Here is an 18,405-nt window from a genome sequence, read left to right as displayed (position 1 = left end):
CTTCAAATACAACACCACATCTGTCTGAGGGCTACATCTGGTACCACAAGTGATAACTAATCTCTTTAGTGGAGTTGATCTGCAGTACCAGACACAACCTGTAGACAGATGTGGCACTGTTTAAAGCGACTCTGGCCACGACTCCCTTCAGGCAACCAAAAATTGCAATATTGCTCTGCAACTTTTGCCCCAATGTAAGTGAATGGAGTCTCCCTGATCAGCAATGCCAAATATTTTTGCAACTAGAAGTTGCAGCCACCACCCGTTCGGAGTTGCAACATGACTCCATTCACTTACACTGGGGAAGGAGACACAGGGGGACATTACGATCAAAGTTACTGTGCAGTCCTAGCCATAACATCCTGCTCAAGTGGGGAGAATCTGGACCATATTACTGTAGCAGGCCTTACACCGCACCCCATTACTGTAGCAGGCCTTACACCGCACCCCATTACTGTACCAGCCCTTACACCGCACCCCATTACTGTACCAGGCCTTACACCGTACCCCATTACTGTACCAGCCCTTACACCGTACCCCATTACTCTACCAGGCCTTACACCGTACCCCATTACTGTACCAGGCCTTACACCGTACCCCATTACTGTACCAGCCCTTACACCGCACCCCATTACTGTACCAGCCCTTACACCGCACCCCATTACTGTAGCAGGCCTTACACCGCACCCCATTACTGTACCAGGCCTTACACCGTACCCCATTACTGTACCAGCCCTTACACCGCACCCCATTACTGTACCAGCCCTTACACAGGACCCCATTATTGTACCAGATCTTACACCTCACCCCATTACTGTACCAGCCCTTACACAGGACCCCATTATTGTACCAGATCTTACACCTCACCCCATTACTATACCAGCCCTTACACCTCACCCCATTAGGATACCCCACATAAAATCTGTCAATCATTTCCAACAAGGTCAACAAGTAATGGAGAACAAAGTCAGGGAAATTCAAAACGTAAATCAGATCTAGTCGCTGACTATCCCCTACTGCATTGTATTAGCAGGTTGTCTGAATGTGACAGGGTAACATCTAATCCAAACCACTCTCCGATGGACCGGTCTCTATAGGATTGTGGCATTGCTATACACAGTAAAAGGCAGCACTTGCAACTCTGCTCCAAAATGATGCTGCTCATCCAGGTCTGCGTGGTTCATAAATAGAATACTAAAAACTACAGTTTACACTGACATCCACCTGATCTACCTCTATACCAAAGGGCAAAATGTTCTCCATAGACCTTGTATGCTCCATACAGATAACTGGCTATAGAATAAATGTATAGAAATGGTGAAGTTCATATTAATGGACGAAAACAATGGACAAGGAGAAGCATTCAGAGGATGAATGTATAACATAAGCAGCGTCAAGGCCAGTACTACAGTGACCTTATGTACAGCTGGCTATACAGACACAAGTAGAATAACACACGTGTAAGTAGACAAGGTTGCATAAAACATTGCTCCGTGTGCGTCACATGTGGATGAAGGTAAAAGCGAGCGAAAATCATCTGAATAGGCTTCGAAAATGATAAACAGGTCACTGCATCCCACAAGACCAACACACTCATCGTCTGAAATACTTTGTGCTGCTTTAAGCTGGCGCTCTGTGACCGTTTTTTTGCACCAGGGACCAGCTTCAAGCAAGACCATTTTTCCATGATCCGCAGGGGCGGGACTTTGGTCACATGGAGGCGGGGTTACAAGTGAGCTCCACCGTGTGGACAGGAAGGCTCTCTGCCAGGATGCTCTGCAGGGCAGGCGGATGTGACACGGGTATCTGAGCGGTCATGGCAAATCGCTAGACCCAGAGGCTGGATACTTCGCACTAGGGCACACTGCTATAGTAACGTGTAAACTATCGTGTAGCGCAGCATCCTTAGCAGTAACAGGACGCCGCACTACCCGTTAGTTTACACGTAGCAACGTGAGCTAGCGCAAAGTATCCAGCGAAGACTGAAGCTAACCCGTTGCCCCGCGGACTGGCAAAAAAACCTCCCAACAGCCCGGTCCTGGTCCGCAGACCCCTGCACTATGTTACTCTTAGTCTGTGACCTTCTACAAGTTAAGCACAGTCTCTCCTGAAATACTCTGTACTGCTGGGGCCCTGCTCCCTTCACTAATTTTCAGTCTTTGATTCTCCGCAAGATCAGCACATTATTCTCCTGAAATACTCTGTACTGCTTTGGACACCATTCCCCTCCCTAGGTAACTCTCTGTGGCGTCCTACCAGATCAGCGCACTCGTCTCCTGAAATACTCTGTACTGCTAGGGACCCTGCTACTTCCACTATATAATTCTTAGTTACATCTCCCACAAGATCAGCCCACTCCTCTCCTGAAATACTCTGCGCTGCAGTGACCCAGCTCCTTCCCCTCTTTAATGGTGTGGACTTCTACTCGTCTCTGTCCTCCCCTCCATACAAAGTTGCCTTGACCGGATAACTCAGGTCACCACAAAAGCTGCACATGAATATCCTGAAATACTCTGTGCTGCTGGGAGCTCCAATCCTTCCCGTTTGCCTCATCATTCTCATCCACCTATTAGATACTGGGACGCGAGAAAATAGTTGCAGATGTCACAGAGAAGAGAAAAACATCAACACTTGACTGATAAATTGTTAATGGCGGCGCAGTGCGGTTTTACGCTCATCTAGCAGCGGTTAGTAACCTTTTATTTTTATAAACGCCTTTTATGGTGTTTTTAAACTGTATTTTGCCGTACAATTTATTTTGACAATATCTGTAATAAAACCAGAGGTTCACAATCTAACAATGTGCATAAGTGACTGTAGAGTCAAGTTATAATAATACCGCCACATGGGAGCCGAGCCTTCTAAAGATGCAGGTAATAATAGGATGTGAAATGTATATTCAAGAATAACAGGCTCTAAAATAATACTGTATAATACATATCTCTATATAGGAGGCCGAAGCCAGAAATTTCCTGCACAGGAATGCTAATACAGCAAAGTGCAAGTGACACTGACCGAGTGCAGCTCCTGAGACCACAACGCTATTCTAAGTGGCAAAATAACGTTATACACGTAAGTATGTGAAAATATTATAGTAGTTATATTCTTGTACATAGGGGACAGTATTATAGTAGTTATATTCTTGTACATAGGAGCAGTGTTATAGTAGTTATATTCTTGTACATAGGGGGCAGTATTATAGTAGTTATATTCTTGTACATAGGAGCAGTATTATAGTAGTTATATTCTTGTACATAGGAGGTAGTATTATAGTAGTTATAGTCTTGTACATAGGAGCAGTATTATAGTAGGTATATTCATGTACATAGGAGGCAGTATTATAGTAGTTATATTCTTGTACATAGGGGACAGTATTATAGTAGTTATATTCTTGTACATAGGAGGTAGTATTATAGTAGTTATAGTCTTGTACATAAGAGCAGTATTATAGTAGGTATATTCTTGTACATAGGGGTAGTATTATAGTAGTTATATTCTTGTACATAGGAGTAGTATTATAGTAGTTATATTCTTGTACTTAGGAGGTAGTATTATAGTAGTTATATTCTTGTACATAGGAGCAGTATTATAGTAGTTATATTCTTGTACATAGGAGCAGTATTATAGTACCCATATTCTTGTACATACAGTTCCTTGCAAAAGTATTCGGCCCCCTTGAACTTTTCAACCTTTTGCCACATTTCAGGCTTCAAACATAAAGGTATAAAATTTTCATTTTTGCGGGAAGAAACAACAACAAGTGGGACACAATTGTGAAGTGGAACGAAATTTAAGATAAGATAAGATAAGATATTCCTTTAATAGTCCCACAATGGGGAAATTTCAGTGATACAGTTTCATAGATGGTACAGTAGTATATAACAAGAGAGAAACACATACAGCTCATGGCAGATAGAGAAATCCTAGGAATCATAGCAACTAAAAAAGAAAGAAACAGACACACTGCAGGATCATTTAGTTCTCTGTACAGATGGATGTTAATAATAATTATAATAATAATAATAATAATAATAATAATAATACAGCCGACTTGGTTGTAGGACACGAGGAGGGGGGTCACAGCATGTGGATATAACAAGCAGAAATTTTTGCAGAGGTGGGGGACATATGCAGCTATCATGATAACATGTGGCAGTTCCTTTGGTAGGTGATGAGATCTCCTGCTCACAGCTGATAGTTCGGTATCTTGCATCAGCACTATTGTCCTTTTAACCACAAAAAATGCCCCAAATGTCCTTCATCACAAGCCGTCCTCCTCCTTACCACAGTGTTCTACTGCCCCAAGGAAGTCAGAGACCATCCAGGTATACATGGTGCTGCTCTCTTGCCAAGCTTCCATAACTCCTGGGGTAGGTGGGTGATGGTTCCCAGGCTGTAACAGTGTCCCACGTGTCCACAGTAATAGAAAGAAATACCAGTCAGCTGTAGCATCTTCACACATCAGCAATTGACGCCAGAAATCATCTCCTTGAACGAAGAAGTCCGCATTTCCATGTAGGTTTCTCTTCCATGCCGCATGTTGAGCCATGCTGTCCTAGCTGGGGGGATGGTAACAGGCACATGTGGAAACCAGCTGAACCAGGTCTTGAGTCCATGCTTTACAATGGAAACAAAAGGAACAAAAAACTCCACAGGGTCTTCCATTCGATTTATAGTTGCTAAATTCATAGTGCTAGATTGCTTGGTTACCGGATTCTTGAAGATATAGAGAAAAAGAGTGAAAAAGGAAAGAAAAAGTTTGCTCCCAGCTTGGAGCACTGCATCAAAGGCAGCCAGCCTCTCAGGGGGCGGCGCCAAACAAAAGTTGGATATATTTATTGGATATGTTAAACTTTTTTAGCAAATGAAAAAACTGAAAAGTGGAGCGTGCAAAATTATTTGGCCCCCTTGCGTTAATACTTTGTAGCCCCACCTTTTTTTTTGCAATTACAGCTGCAAGTCGCTTGAGGTTTGTCTCTATCAGTTTTGCACATCAAGAGACTGAAATTCTTGCCCATTCTTCCTTACAAAAGAGCTGGAGCTCAGTGAGGTTGGATGGAGACGTTTGTGAGCAGCAGTTTTCAGCTCTTTCCACAGATTCTCGATTGGATTCAGGTCTGGACTGTGACTTGGCCATTCTAACACCTGGATACGTTTATTTGTGAACCATTCCATTGTAGATTCTGCTTCATGTGTTGGATCATTGTCTTGTTGGGAGATAAATCTGCGTCCCAGTCTCAGGTCTTTTGCAGACTCCAGAATGGTCCTGTATTTGGCTCCATCTTCCCATCAATTTTAACCATCTTCCCTGTCCCTGCTGAAGAAAAGCAGCCCAAACCATGATGCTGCCCCCACCATGTGTGACAGTGGGGATCAGGTTATGTTCAGGGTGATGTGCTGTGTTGCTTTTACACCAAACATATCGTTTTGCATTGTGGCCAAAAAGTTGGATTTTGGTTTCATCTGACCAGAGCACCTTCTTCCACAAGTTTGATGTCTCCCAGGTGGCTTGTGGCAAACTTTAAATGAGACTTTTTATGGATATCTTTGAGAATTGTCTTTCTTCTTGCCACTCTTCCATCAAGGCCAGATTTGTGCAGTGTATGACTGATTGTTGTCCTATGGACAGACTCTCCCCCCTCAGCTGTAGATCTCTGCAGTTCATCCTGAGTGATCCTGGGCCTCTTGGCTGCATCCCTGATCAGTCTTCTCCTTGTTTGAGATGAAAATTTAGAGGGACGGACGAGTCTTGGTAGATTTGCACAACAGTATCTCGGACCTGCCTGGTGTGTTCCTTGGTCTTCATGATGCTCTTTGAGCTTTAAACAGAACCCCGAGCCTCTCATATGAAAATATCCAATAAATTTCGTTCCACTTCACAATTGTGTCCCACTTGTTGAATCTTGCCCCAAAAAATTAAAATTTTATACCGTTATGTTTGAAACCTGAAATGTGGCAAAAGGTTGAAGGTTCAAGGGGGGCGAATACTTTCGCAAAGCACTGTAGACGGCAGTATCAGCAAAAGGAACACAAAAATCACATTTTAATCACGGGGAAAGAACTTTTGAGCAGAGTTTTATAATGTCAGGCTGTGTGTGTCAGGGACGACTATTAGGAATAATTCAGATATTTGTGCGTCATATGAAAAATTCAGCAGATGGAAAGAACTGAGTAACTGACTGTTCTAGTGGGTTTTTGGATAGATCTCCTTGGCAGATCTGCCTACATCAGCCAACCCCACACATAACCGGGGAACAAAACAGAGGCCTTATGAGCTCATATTCAAAACAGAGGAGCCAAAAATCTATACAGAGGGATCATTTTGATAACATGGTGACTTTATAGATGTAGCAGAGCCGAGTTTGCTTATTAGGCTTGGTAATATGCAGGAGGTTTACCTGCAGCCCTGACTCCGCTCGGTCTGTGAGCATCAGGACTTACATCAGTATTGTGGGAACAACAAAGGAAAAGTGAATTGTGCAGCGCGGTGACATTACAGAAGATCAGGCGATGTGAAGATCAAAGAGCTTTGGTCTTCTACATCTACAATCTGGTGGCCTTTCCTGTGATGTCGAACCACTCCTCATATCATAACAGTGCACTTGGAAATATTGTCCTGGCCTTAAGGCTGAGGCCCCATGTTGCAGAAATGCAGCTTTTTTTGTTGCAGATTTTGCTGCATTTTTTGGAGTCAAAGCCAAGAATGGCTGCAAAATAGGAGATGTATAGGAAGTAGTTATACGTCTCCCTTCTCCTCAATCCACTTCTGGCTTTGGTTCAAAAAAACGCAGTAAAATCTGCAACAAAAAAAAGCTGCGTTTCCGCAAGGTTGGACCTAAGCTTAAAGTGTATTTTACAGGTCACTGTCCGCTGCAAAGTCAGCACACTAATCTCCTGCAATGCTCTGTGCTGCTCAAGGCTCTCCCCTTCCTCTCTGTGACATCCGAACGGTCTCCATTCCCCTCTCATCAACTACAGTCCTGTCCTTTTCCACCCTACAGGTCACTGCTTCCAACAAGATCAGCACACTCCTCTCCTACTGCTAGCATTGCCTTGATCTGATTGGAGACCGGATGTTTTGCTCCTCCTAGTTCAGGCATTCAGTGTACAGAATTTTTTGTCTTTAGGGGTGCACGGGTATCAGCCCTAGGGCAAAGACTCCTATCACATGAGAAGACACCAGTATTATAAGAGACACAGGGTCCAGGGTGCTTCAGTTGAACAGGACTACCATGAACGACATCGGCACTCCGGCAGGCGAGGAGTTAACCCACTCTAATCTCCGGCACATGTCAAGTCAGTTTCCGCACGCCGCAAATCTGAATAACTCCAAATCACAAGTGAAGCGCAGAGTAGCTGATCCAATTTTACGTAAGTACCTCCTTACTTAGCTCTCCTGATTACAGGGTTAGCACCTGCAAATGGAAAACAATACTACACCGAGCATTAAAATTCATGAGACCCGGACACCTCGCACCAACCGCACCGCCGAAATGAAATCACATTAAGAAATGATTTCACCGGGAGACGTTCTCCAGTAATTGTCATCTGAAACATTATTGTAGAGAGATTTATCTTATTTTTCCTCCGGCGTAATTAAGATTGGATGTAAATGCAGCCGTATAATACTCACATATAGATATATACACACACAGCATCAGACTAACCATACAATATCTAGATCTATCTATCCAACATAAATCTCACTAGAAAATATCTAGATCTATCTATATACATACAAAAATAGGCATGTAAATAGGTGTGCACACAACAGTCATGTGCAAACATATAGATATATAATGCACACATAGACCACCATGTCCAGGAATTCACTGTATATGCACATACTGTATCTATACACACGCACTATAAAATATCAAGGTTACACAAATTGCACACAAACCAAACAGGCATGTATAGGTAACACATTTGCAAACACACATTATGTATACATATAGATGTGCACATGTACACAATATGCATACATATAGGCAAACAAAGGCCAACATACTCAGCGCATTGCATGTACTCTCACATATACATATACAGGCACATATTGTACATACACAGGGTTGTAGCTATAGGGGTACAGTGGCCCTGTTACTCTAGGAGGCCCCAAAGATCCCTCTATCACATAATATACTACTATTCTAAACAGTACATGGTAAGTAGAGGCCCAGCCTATGTACATACACCCTAATCCACAATCCTGGGGCCTATTCACACACAGGAGATTTGCTACAAATTTCTATAACTGCTCCATTCATCTGACCGGTGCTTGCAGAAATCCAAAATAACCCCATTCCCATGTAAGGAGCTGATACTCAGTATCCAACATTTCGGCAATGAATCTGCCACGTGTGTGTGAATCCTTTGGTTTGGCTTCATTCTGGGCACTAAATTCTATATTAACTGGGCACGCTCTTCTCTTTCTGAACAGACTTACAACATGGCATAGACCAGTTAGCCTGAAGAGAGTGTATGAAGACCACGTGTCTAGATATATATATACAGGGCGAGATTACTTGAGCTCCATATCAGTAGGTGTCAGTATGACGCCAAGGCCCGACGTGGACGATGGAAGTGCAAGAGAACGCGATTATCTCCCACGTGGTTTCACAAAATCAGGATAAAACATGGACGACAAATACATTATATACCAATACAAACACGTTACACCCCACTATAGCCTAGATATATAGCTTACACCCCACTACAGCCAAGACAAAGACGTTATACCTTACTATAGACAACACAAACACATTACACCCCACTATAGCCCAGATAAATAGCTTACACCCCACTACAGCCAAAAAAAACACGTTATACCCCATTATAGATGAGAAATACCTTATACTTCACAGTATATAGTCAGGACAAACCCGTCACACCCCACTATAGCCTAAACAAATACCTTACACCCCATTATAGACAAGACCATACCTCATACCCCATTGTAGATGAGACAAATACCTTACACCCCACTGGAGCCACGATGGTGACCCCAACCTTACCACTGTAACATTCACTCTCATCATTACCGACAGCCCTGATAAAGAGGTTAAAATCTGGTGATGCCCCACTCCTCTGTCTGCATACCATTTAAAGGGGATCCATTTTTGCCTCCCCTATAGATTGTATACATCCCTCTAGTACAGTATTGGAGTTTGCAAGACCAATTAGTTCAATGAAGTTCACCCTCTCATATCCCAAACATGAGAAATACGCGCCACTATTAATACGTCCCCCTCCCCATTATAAAATGCACCCTCCCTTTAAGACCCCTATACAAAAAGAGGCCCTTAGTTAAAGGCACAGCATCCCCATCCCAGCCTCTCATCCCCCCCCAGACTTATTTTGCAGTCTACCCCTGTACCGCCGCTTCCCCCAGACTGAAAATACATAAAATATTAATGGGAAATGATTCTCCGGTGGACTTTTTCTATTGCTAATCAAGAAAACGCTGGCGATAGGAATCCTTTGAAGGTTGGTGAGCGATCTTCTGGCGAATTCACCTGTGTAAAACACTTCAAAGAACACAATCCAGAGCCTAAGGCAAGGACTGGGATTTAGGCAAGACACTCGGATACTTTGTATCGGTTTGTGGCGAGAAAAGTCATAATATATATACGTTGTATCCAGCACATTATCCACTCTCCTTCCTCTATCCTAGTCCTGCTGCCTTAGAAGTGAAGACGCTGGAGCAATGGTGCAATGAGGACACCAACAGATAACCTACATTACTACTGTCACTGGGAAATTTCTGATTAAAGTGCGTATTAGTGCAAACATGGATATTCCGATGAAATATTCCCAGACAGATGATGACAAGGCTGTCAGTGCCCCCTCTGCAGACCGGCACCATTACCCTGTGACAAGGCTGTCATTCGAGAAAATCATCATGTCTGAAACATTTAGCACATTTTAGCAGCAGCAGAGAAAGTGACGGTCACACTGCATACTGCACAGTCTAACACCGGGGATGCAAGTGACTGGGAGCTGCCAGGTATTACACAGGTGTCAAGGATAGTCCACCCAGAAATAATTCCTGCCCCCGCCTGTGCAGATGCCAGGATGATGGAAGTACTGCTTCATCCTGATGGGAGTTTTAGTTCATTCTCTCACCAGAAAGTGCAGTTTATAGGAGTCATGTGGTTGGGCACATCATCTGGATAACATACTAGTCTTGACACACATACACACTGGTCTTGTCACACATGCCATCTGCAACCTCCTGCCCATTATTCATGGCCAACACAGGAGGCTGACATTGAAATTAGATCACAGTAAAGATTATAGACGGCTCCTGCGGAGGCTGGAGGCAGTGACTTCCAATAAAGCCGATGTCCTAGATGGAGAAGGTGACATCTGTCATTGGGAAGCTGGACAGAGCAAAGGGAGGCAATAGGGAATGGGATGGAGAAAGTTTTAGGGATTTTCTACAAGTGCAGCGGTGACGGGTCTATAGGGTAGGACCTGTAGCAGCTACACCAACTGCATAGGTCGGATATGTGACATGTCTTAGAATACAGGTACACCTGGCCATGCTCCTGCAGCTGCCGTCTACAGGAACCGAACACCTGGAGGATTTCGGCAAATAATCCCAATAGAATGGTGTTAGAATTACCCTTGCCTAGTGGACAGGGGTACCAGAGCTATATCCTTTGCACCTGTATAGCTGAGCCCTGTATAGAGCACAGGTGCCTCACTTTGTCCCTGACTATTGTCATGTACCTCGCACCTCAGTTAAGACCAATGCAAAAATCACCATGCAAAGAATCCACACACCTAAATGTGCCATGCAAGCTTCTTACCAAGCCGTGTACCATGCAACCCACCCTGCAGCTGCAGCTTGAACAGCAACTATAGCCTAATAAAAGGCACTAGTTAAAAATGTCACCTGCGCACCACAAAATACAACACGTCTCCCATCTATACCCAGCTGTGCCAAGCAAGCATCTCATAGTGTACAAGCAAGAATCCCTGCGTGCTACTCCACACACCCTGCAAGCTAAGTACCCAGAACATAATAAAGACAATAGTACAAGCGATGCCACCTGCACATCACACAGTGGCTGCCATCAACACCCAGCTGCCATACAGTAGGCAGTGCCCATCTCTGCCAGTCTTACCTGCTTTAGCTGTGAGCACACAAGCCAGCAATGCAAAAATCCCATCCATTTGTATGATGTGCAGAAATGTCCCCAGATTGGAAGCAGCAAATAATCCTCATCCAGTTTGGTGGAGACTGAAAGTTGTGCAGCTCCCTGGAAGGCTGGTGTGAGACTGAGCCTTAGCAAGCTCCAGGAGAAGGAGATCTAGGCACACACCACTAATCAATGAGGGGGAAGCTCCAGAGCAGGCAGCAAAGCCTATTCCACTCTGCTACACCTACCCACAAATACGAGCATCCCCCTGACAATATTAATCATCAGCAGCACAAATGGCAGTGTGTGTGCACAGGCCAGGGTGGAGGAGGGGTGCACAGGATGATGGAAGTGCTGCTTCACCCTGATGGGAGTTTTGGTTCAGCCTCTCAGCAGAAACTCCAGCTTGTAGATGTGGGAGCTGTGCAGAGGACTGAGCCCAGTCATTATCACTCATCCACTATATGGATCTATGGAGGGATTCTGCCAGCAAAGGTGCAAAGGCAAATGTTGTGTAAGAGATTGGAGTTACAATGTGTTACGATTTGCTACAAGTTTCTGCAAAGGTCAAAGCAATGGAAACGATAGAAGAGCATGGAAAGAGGAAAAACAACAATATTGTGTTAGAGATTGAAAGCAAATACAACTATTATACATTGTATCATACAAGACAACAATAACGTGCATGGACTGTGATATTGCATCATATGCTGGAAGCAACAACAACAACATTGTATCATATACTGAATAACACAACAACATTGTACCATATACTGAATAACACAACAACATTGTATCATATACTGAATAACACAATATTGTATCATATACTGAATAACACAACAACATTGTATCATATACTGAATAACACAATATTGTATCACATACTGAATAACACAACAACATTGTATCATATACTGAATAACACAATATTGTATCATATACTGAATAATACAATATTATATCATATACTGAATAACACAATATTGTATTATATACTGGAAACAAAAACAACATTGTATCATATCCTGAATGACACAATATTGTATCATATTCTGGATAACACAACAACATTGTATCATACAGTATAACATATGTGTGGACTACAATATATCATACTAGAAACAACAGCATTGTGTAATATACTAGATAACATAACATTGTGCCACATACTACATAACACAATGATATTGTATCATACACTGGAGAACACAACAACATAATATCTTACACTATAACAATAACATGTGGACTACAATATTGCATCATCTGCTGGAAACAACAACAATATTGTGTGCTATACTGACTAACACAACAACAGTTATATATCATATACTAAATATAATGACAACATTGTATCACAAACTAATTAGCACCAATATTGTATCATATTCTGGATAACACAACAATATTGTATCATATTCTGGATAACACAACAATATTGTATCATATTCTGGATAACACAACAATATTGTATCACATACTAGACAACACATGACAATATTGTATTGAGTTAGTGAAATAAGTACTGCAGCATTTTTAGATGATGGGGCTCCATATGAAGGACAACAATGTCCCCCCTTTCTGGAGCTGCCTGACACTACACACTCCTATACACCTAGGGCAGGAGGTCCTGTTATACCACTGCAGCATATTACTATAGCTCTGGTACTTTTTCCACATTTTTTTTACAGGTATGCAAATCAGCATGTAAGTGCACTGGGGGCGGGGCCTGATTTGGGAGATTTGTCTATTATGCAGAAATGGCATTCACAGCTACAGGATGGCATTGACTTGCAATTCCAAAGGAGAACTGGAGAACTTGCTGTATGTAGATCTGTCTGGCAAGTCAGGCTCCACCCCCAGTGCACTTGCCGGCTGATTCGCATAGTGAAGAATGTGACTAAGAATAAGAATGGATCCAAGCAGAAGGAAAATTAAGGTGATCATTTACCCCCCAATTCCATAGGACCGTCAGCAACCTTAAGCTACCAACTCCCAGCATGCATACTTGCTCCCTGTTCGTGGAACTCCCATAGAAGTGAATGGAGCATGCTGGGAATTTTAGTTTCACAACAGCTGGAGAGTTGACACTAGAAGTCCCAGACATTTCGAGCTCCCATTTGAAGCAATGGTAGAAATGTTAAATGACCCCTCTCTGGGACTTCTAGTGCTAAATGTTGATAATCCCTGGTGTCCAGTATCCTCATCAGGCGGTCACATCCAGGACAATCCAATACAATGGTGATTTATCATTACTACAGCAACAGCTTCTGCACATCACTGTATCTGGTAAAATCCCAACATCATTGCAAACAAAGGCCTCTGAGAAGGTCGGCATGATGTTAAAGGGAGCGCCCTCTATTGGATGTCTTGACTGAGACTCTGTCTTCCTAATTACATCATGGAAGACAGACTTGCACATTCTCAGTCAGCGCCCTCTATTGGTGTGCATACTTGAGGCACTGACATCCTAATTACATCATGGAAGTCAGATTTGCATATTCTTCCCATGTTCCCTTGCACAGTGGAGCGGTCATGGCTTAATAAGACTCCACACACCTAAATGATGGTCTCTCCCTATGGAGTGACAATATCCCCTCAACCCTATATGGATATAGTCACAGCCAAAGCTGCAACATATGTTAGAACAGGATACTGGGGAGAATTGCTCTGTACATACTGGTAAATGACATGAAAGAGCAATATTCATGAAAGGTCATGAATATTGCAAGGATGGCCACCATTGAAGGGGTAAGTATCTGATCAGCGATGGTCCAACCGCTGGGAGCCCAAGCAATCATGATAATGGGGCTGTATCCTGCAGATGGAGGGAAGACTAAATCAGCTCAAGGCTCATGTCATCCTTCTTTTTACAATGGATATGAAGACTAGTGATTGGCCACCATTAGAGGGGTAATGATCTGATCACTGGGGGTCCGACCCAAGCAATTATATGAATGAGGTCCCTGAGTCCCCTGTATGAATGTGTGACCATTGTTCTATGTATAGGTATGGGGCTGAGGGAGATAATACTGCAGCATGCTGTCCATAGAAGTAAATAGAGTAGTGGTCATACATTCATTGAAGGGACTCAGGGACCCCCATTTTTGTGATCGGTGAGGGGTCCCAGACCCCTAGTAATCAGACACATATCCACTATCCCCTTGCCAGAATGTATTCAGTTGCTACTTATTATATCTGCTACTGGGAAAGTTGGGTGCTTAAAAATATGTCCACCATTAACCTCTTCCTATATTGTCTAGCTTGAAAAGAGTGGTTAAGTGTGGATCCAGTAGGTGGCGCTTCCTTGGCTCTGGTGTCCACGCCCCCTCCTGAATTAGGCACCACCCCCTGTGTGAATGTCAAGCAGGTGGGTTAGGGTTGCACTTAGGTAGGCAGATTTGTAGTTACTACTTCAGCACTCTCGGAAAGCTGAGTATCAGACACAAATACATTTGCAGGTGTTTGGGCTCTTGGATTGCAATGTATGGCAGTAATATTCACATATGAAGTAGCTCGCTGGCGCCCGGCGGTATAAATCTCGCCTGTCAGATAAAGTCTTTTCCCTATAAAAGGTAAGTCTGCAATCATAAAGATGTGATCGGCCGCAAGTGAATGAGTTTTTATACGATGGCGCTTATCACCCTGGTACAAAGCCCCTCACGGGAGAGACTGACAAATGAACATATCTCAGGGCTGTCAGGGGGCGCAGATAACGCCGCCGCTCCGGTGACGAAAATAAAACAGCGTTGATTATAAAGTAATTGCTGATGGTGAAAAAAAATCATCATCTGGGGTCAGGCAGCTGTTCATAAGCCATTCAGATCGTGACGTGCCCCCCACCCATCATCTATTCATGGGCCCCTATGCAAAATCTATAGCCAGGCTCCAATGTAATTTCTGGTATGTGGATTTCAGAGCCACTTTGGCATCAGGATTTGGGTGCAATTGGGTTCTGCCCCCTGGAGGTCACTGGACTCCACTGCAAAAATCTAAATGCCCAAAGTGTTGGTTCACACTCCCCTCATCCTGGGGTCTGACCATGTTCATATAGGGCTTCTAAGTGACTGGTGTCATGATGACCTAGGAGCCCAATTCACCAAGGGTCCCTTCTGTTTGTCAGGAGCGTTGCTGCCGTGGTTCTTCCCGCCATGGTTTTTGCTCCAGCCCACTATGTGGGACCTTAACCTTAAAGCGTCTTCCGACTGTCTATTACATGGCTTGTACAGGACTAAGCTCATGAATTGCATGATTTTAGGATTAGTGGTTGAGTGTGGATTGGTTAGAGAGACTAATCACACAGCGCTATTGGGTGCACTTAAAACTGCATTGGAACAAAAATGCCCACAGTTTTGATGTGCAAAATGAAAGAGATTTTATTTAATATCTCATCTTCACATTGCAGAAAAAAAATTCATTAAATTTACTTGCAACCCCCATAGTCTTATATGAGGGGGGGGGGGGGTTGTCAAATGGATAAGCAATGAAATACGTGAACGTTTTTACTGCGTTTTTTGCTACGTGTGGCCATAGTCTGCAAGTAAAACGGCGTAAGTAGAAATGTTTAACTTGTACAGTTAAAAAAAAACAGCCCAACTGCACAGTGTGAATGCGCCCCTATGATTCGAGAGTGAGGGGCTTCTATAATATCATGCATGGGGTCCTCTCTGCTCATCCTAATGAAGACTGGTAGCCATGTAAGGGGAAAGCGGAATTAATTCAGTAAACACTGATAAACTCCGGTATACTAATCCTAATCTCTACAATCTGGATTGTCAGATTTTCTGGACTATTGGAAGAGCGACCTATAGAGACAGAAATAATTCAATAGAAATAACCTGCATCTTATCCATGTATTAATATACAGACCTGAGACTTGCTCTCTCAGCCCGTCTCTTGCTATATTCTTCCTTGCATTGCAAGAGCACCCTCTTTTGGTCATTGCCTGTAATTGCAGAACAACTTTCAAAGTCCTGCTGAGAAGTGGAATCGACTAAGGGGTCATCTCGATTCATATAAATGAAGATTCTTCACTATATAATAATGCGTTGGTTGTTAGAACCTTTGCTTGCTGTCGGTGACTGACAGCCTGTCCTGAAAATATTCTTCTCACAGGGTAAATGGCTCGTCCCAGTGCATCAGAGCTCCAGTGTCGGTGGATTCAGCCTTAGGCCTTAGTCATATATCTGGTTTATATGAACATGGTGCATTCAGTGAAATCCCAGACTACAAGTGCAGCCATTGATGTTAATGGGTGCTTGTAGATGTCTTTTTGGTCCATGGAAAAAGAACCAAGACACGCTCTATTTCGGAGAGCTTCATTCTAGCCTATGGGTCCTTGCGCATGGCTGTTCATTCTCTTAGACCAAGAGAGATTGATAAGTGATTCCCAGACTCCAACCCAGCGCGGTTCGTTCCTTCTGCTCAACTGTCTTCTAGAAGTGAAACTCCTCGCTGGCTGTAACGTTACGGAAACCTTTCTGCTGAAGTGTGTATATAGGTCTCCTTTAAAACTATGGAGTAGAACATTGGTCAGTAAGACTGATATTAGCGGCATATATCTGGATTTGTAGACTAGAAGTATGTTAGATGGTGACTGATGTTAATGGTTGTTGGAGTGTGTCTATAGATGATGGTTCCTTAATGGTGTGGTCAAGACAAGACTAAAGAATATATGGTGGAGGAGAGGGAGTCTCCCTCCCCACGGACAAGACGGCTAAAGATGGAGATATTGCAGAAAAGAATACTTTGTGTACTTGCTGTAAGAGATTACAATGTAATACTTATCTATCTATTCAGGATAGATAGCTAGATAGATAGATAGATAGATAGATAGAGATCTCACGGTACAACTGTGCAAATATATTGTTAACCATGTAGTTTTATACTTGGTAGTTTTGTGCATAAATCTGCAAATCTATCGTGGCTGAGAAGAAACCATAAATAATATAATAGAAAGCAGAAGCAGTCTTTGGGTATATTCACATAGGGCACATTTGTTGTAGAAGTTGGCTATCCGTTGCATACACCTCTATGGAGTTATTTCAATGGTAAGTGCAAGGATTTCTGCAAACCCTGCTCAAATAGATGGGACCGTTTCAGAAATTCTGATGTGTGAATACACCCTACGGCTATATTCACACATCTAGGTCAAGTCGCAGTTTTTGCTGTGATGTTTCTAAAATTGTGGCAAAATCTTTTCAGAAACCACAACATTGCTTCGACATTAATAAACTCTCGGGGTTCTTTTACATATGTTGTTTGTCGCAGTTTTTGCTGCGATTATGAAAACCAAAAAACACAGAAAAAAAAAACTTCTGCAGTTATGTGGTGCATTTATCCATCCGGGTTATATTGCTTTTTTTACACTATTGTGAAAATTGATGCAAACTCGTCAACGCGTAAATACATTTTCGTTCTTTGGTTCGCTTGGGGAGACACAAAATGGAAACCCAATCTGTTTAAAAAGTGGTTACCTACAGAAACCCGTAAACCCCATAGATTATAATGGGGTCTGCTTGGTTTCCACCCAAAATCGGGGACAGAATCTCCGAACAGATTAGCCCTTTAGGTCACATGCACATGGGGCAATCGGGACTGAAAATCTGGTCTGTACATCAGCTGGATCTCCAGGTCCGAACCAAGTTGGGATCATTATGATGCTAGGATTGGACCCTGAAATCAGAGGCATAGCTTGAAGCTTACAGCCACAATGCAAAATCTGTAATGGGGTCCCTGCCATTGGGAATAATGGTATATTTTATGTGACAGAGGAACCTTTTGGGGCTTTCTGTGTGTCCAGGCCCCTGATGGAAATCCATCTGCTGTAGAGACTGGAGGTTTTTGGTCTGGTTCCCCCCATGTGCATGGAACGTAAAGGTGAGATGCTGTAGTCCTTGCTCTGTTTATGGTTTCTTTGCCAAACCATAGGAGGTTCCTTCCCAGTGCCGGCCATCTATTGACCAATCCACTACTCTAATCCCATACCACCATGTTCCTTCCCTAAAAAATTGCTTAGACCCGTAAGGCTGAAGATCCTGGTACTAGGTAGGAGAGATGGTCCCAGTATTAAAATTGGCACTTGTCAGGATATTGATTCTTTACATAGTTACATAGTAGATGAGGTTGGATGAAGACATCAGTCCACCAAGTCCAACCTATAACCCTACAATCTCCTATAGTGTTGATCCTGTCCATTGGCTCCTGATGATGGCGGATGAGCCGCCTGCTCTGAAGGACAGAAATGCGCCCAAGC

At 43.2% G+C, this 18,405-nt stretch overlaps 1 protein-coding gene across 2 annotated transcripts in view; it reads right to left on the bottom strand.

Annotated features, from left to right (window-relative positions):
- Nucleotides 1–11,428, bottom strand: part of NELL1 (neural EGFL like 1) — a 455,411-nt gene extending 443,983 nt beyond the window's left edge. Inside the window, exon 1 of one of the 2 annotated variants that reach the window (XM_075281293.1) lies at nt 11,133–11,428. In XM_075281293.1, coding sequence (XP_075137394.1) covers nt 11,133–11,181 — 49 coding nt within the window. In that variant the 5' untranslated portion in view covers nt 11,182–11,428. The remainder of the gene's footprint in view (nt 1–11,132) is intronic. The other variant, XM_075281294.1, reaches the window with a different exon arrangement.
- Between the last annotated feature and the right edge of the window lie 6,977 nt (nt 11,429–18,405).

This window comes from Leptodactylus fuscus, chromosome 7, assembly GCF_031893055.1.
Source record: "Leptodactylus fuscus isolate aLepFus1 chromosome 7, aLepFus1.hap2, whole genome shotgun sequence".
NCBI lineage: Eukaryota > Metazoa > Chordata > Amphibia > Anura > Leptodactylidae > Leptodactylus > Leptodactylus fuscus.
The sequence above is the reverse complement of the archived record's forward strand: the minus strand, read 5'-3'. Positions and strand labels throughout refer to the sequence as shown.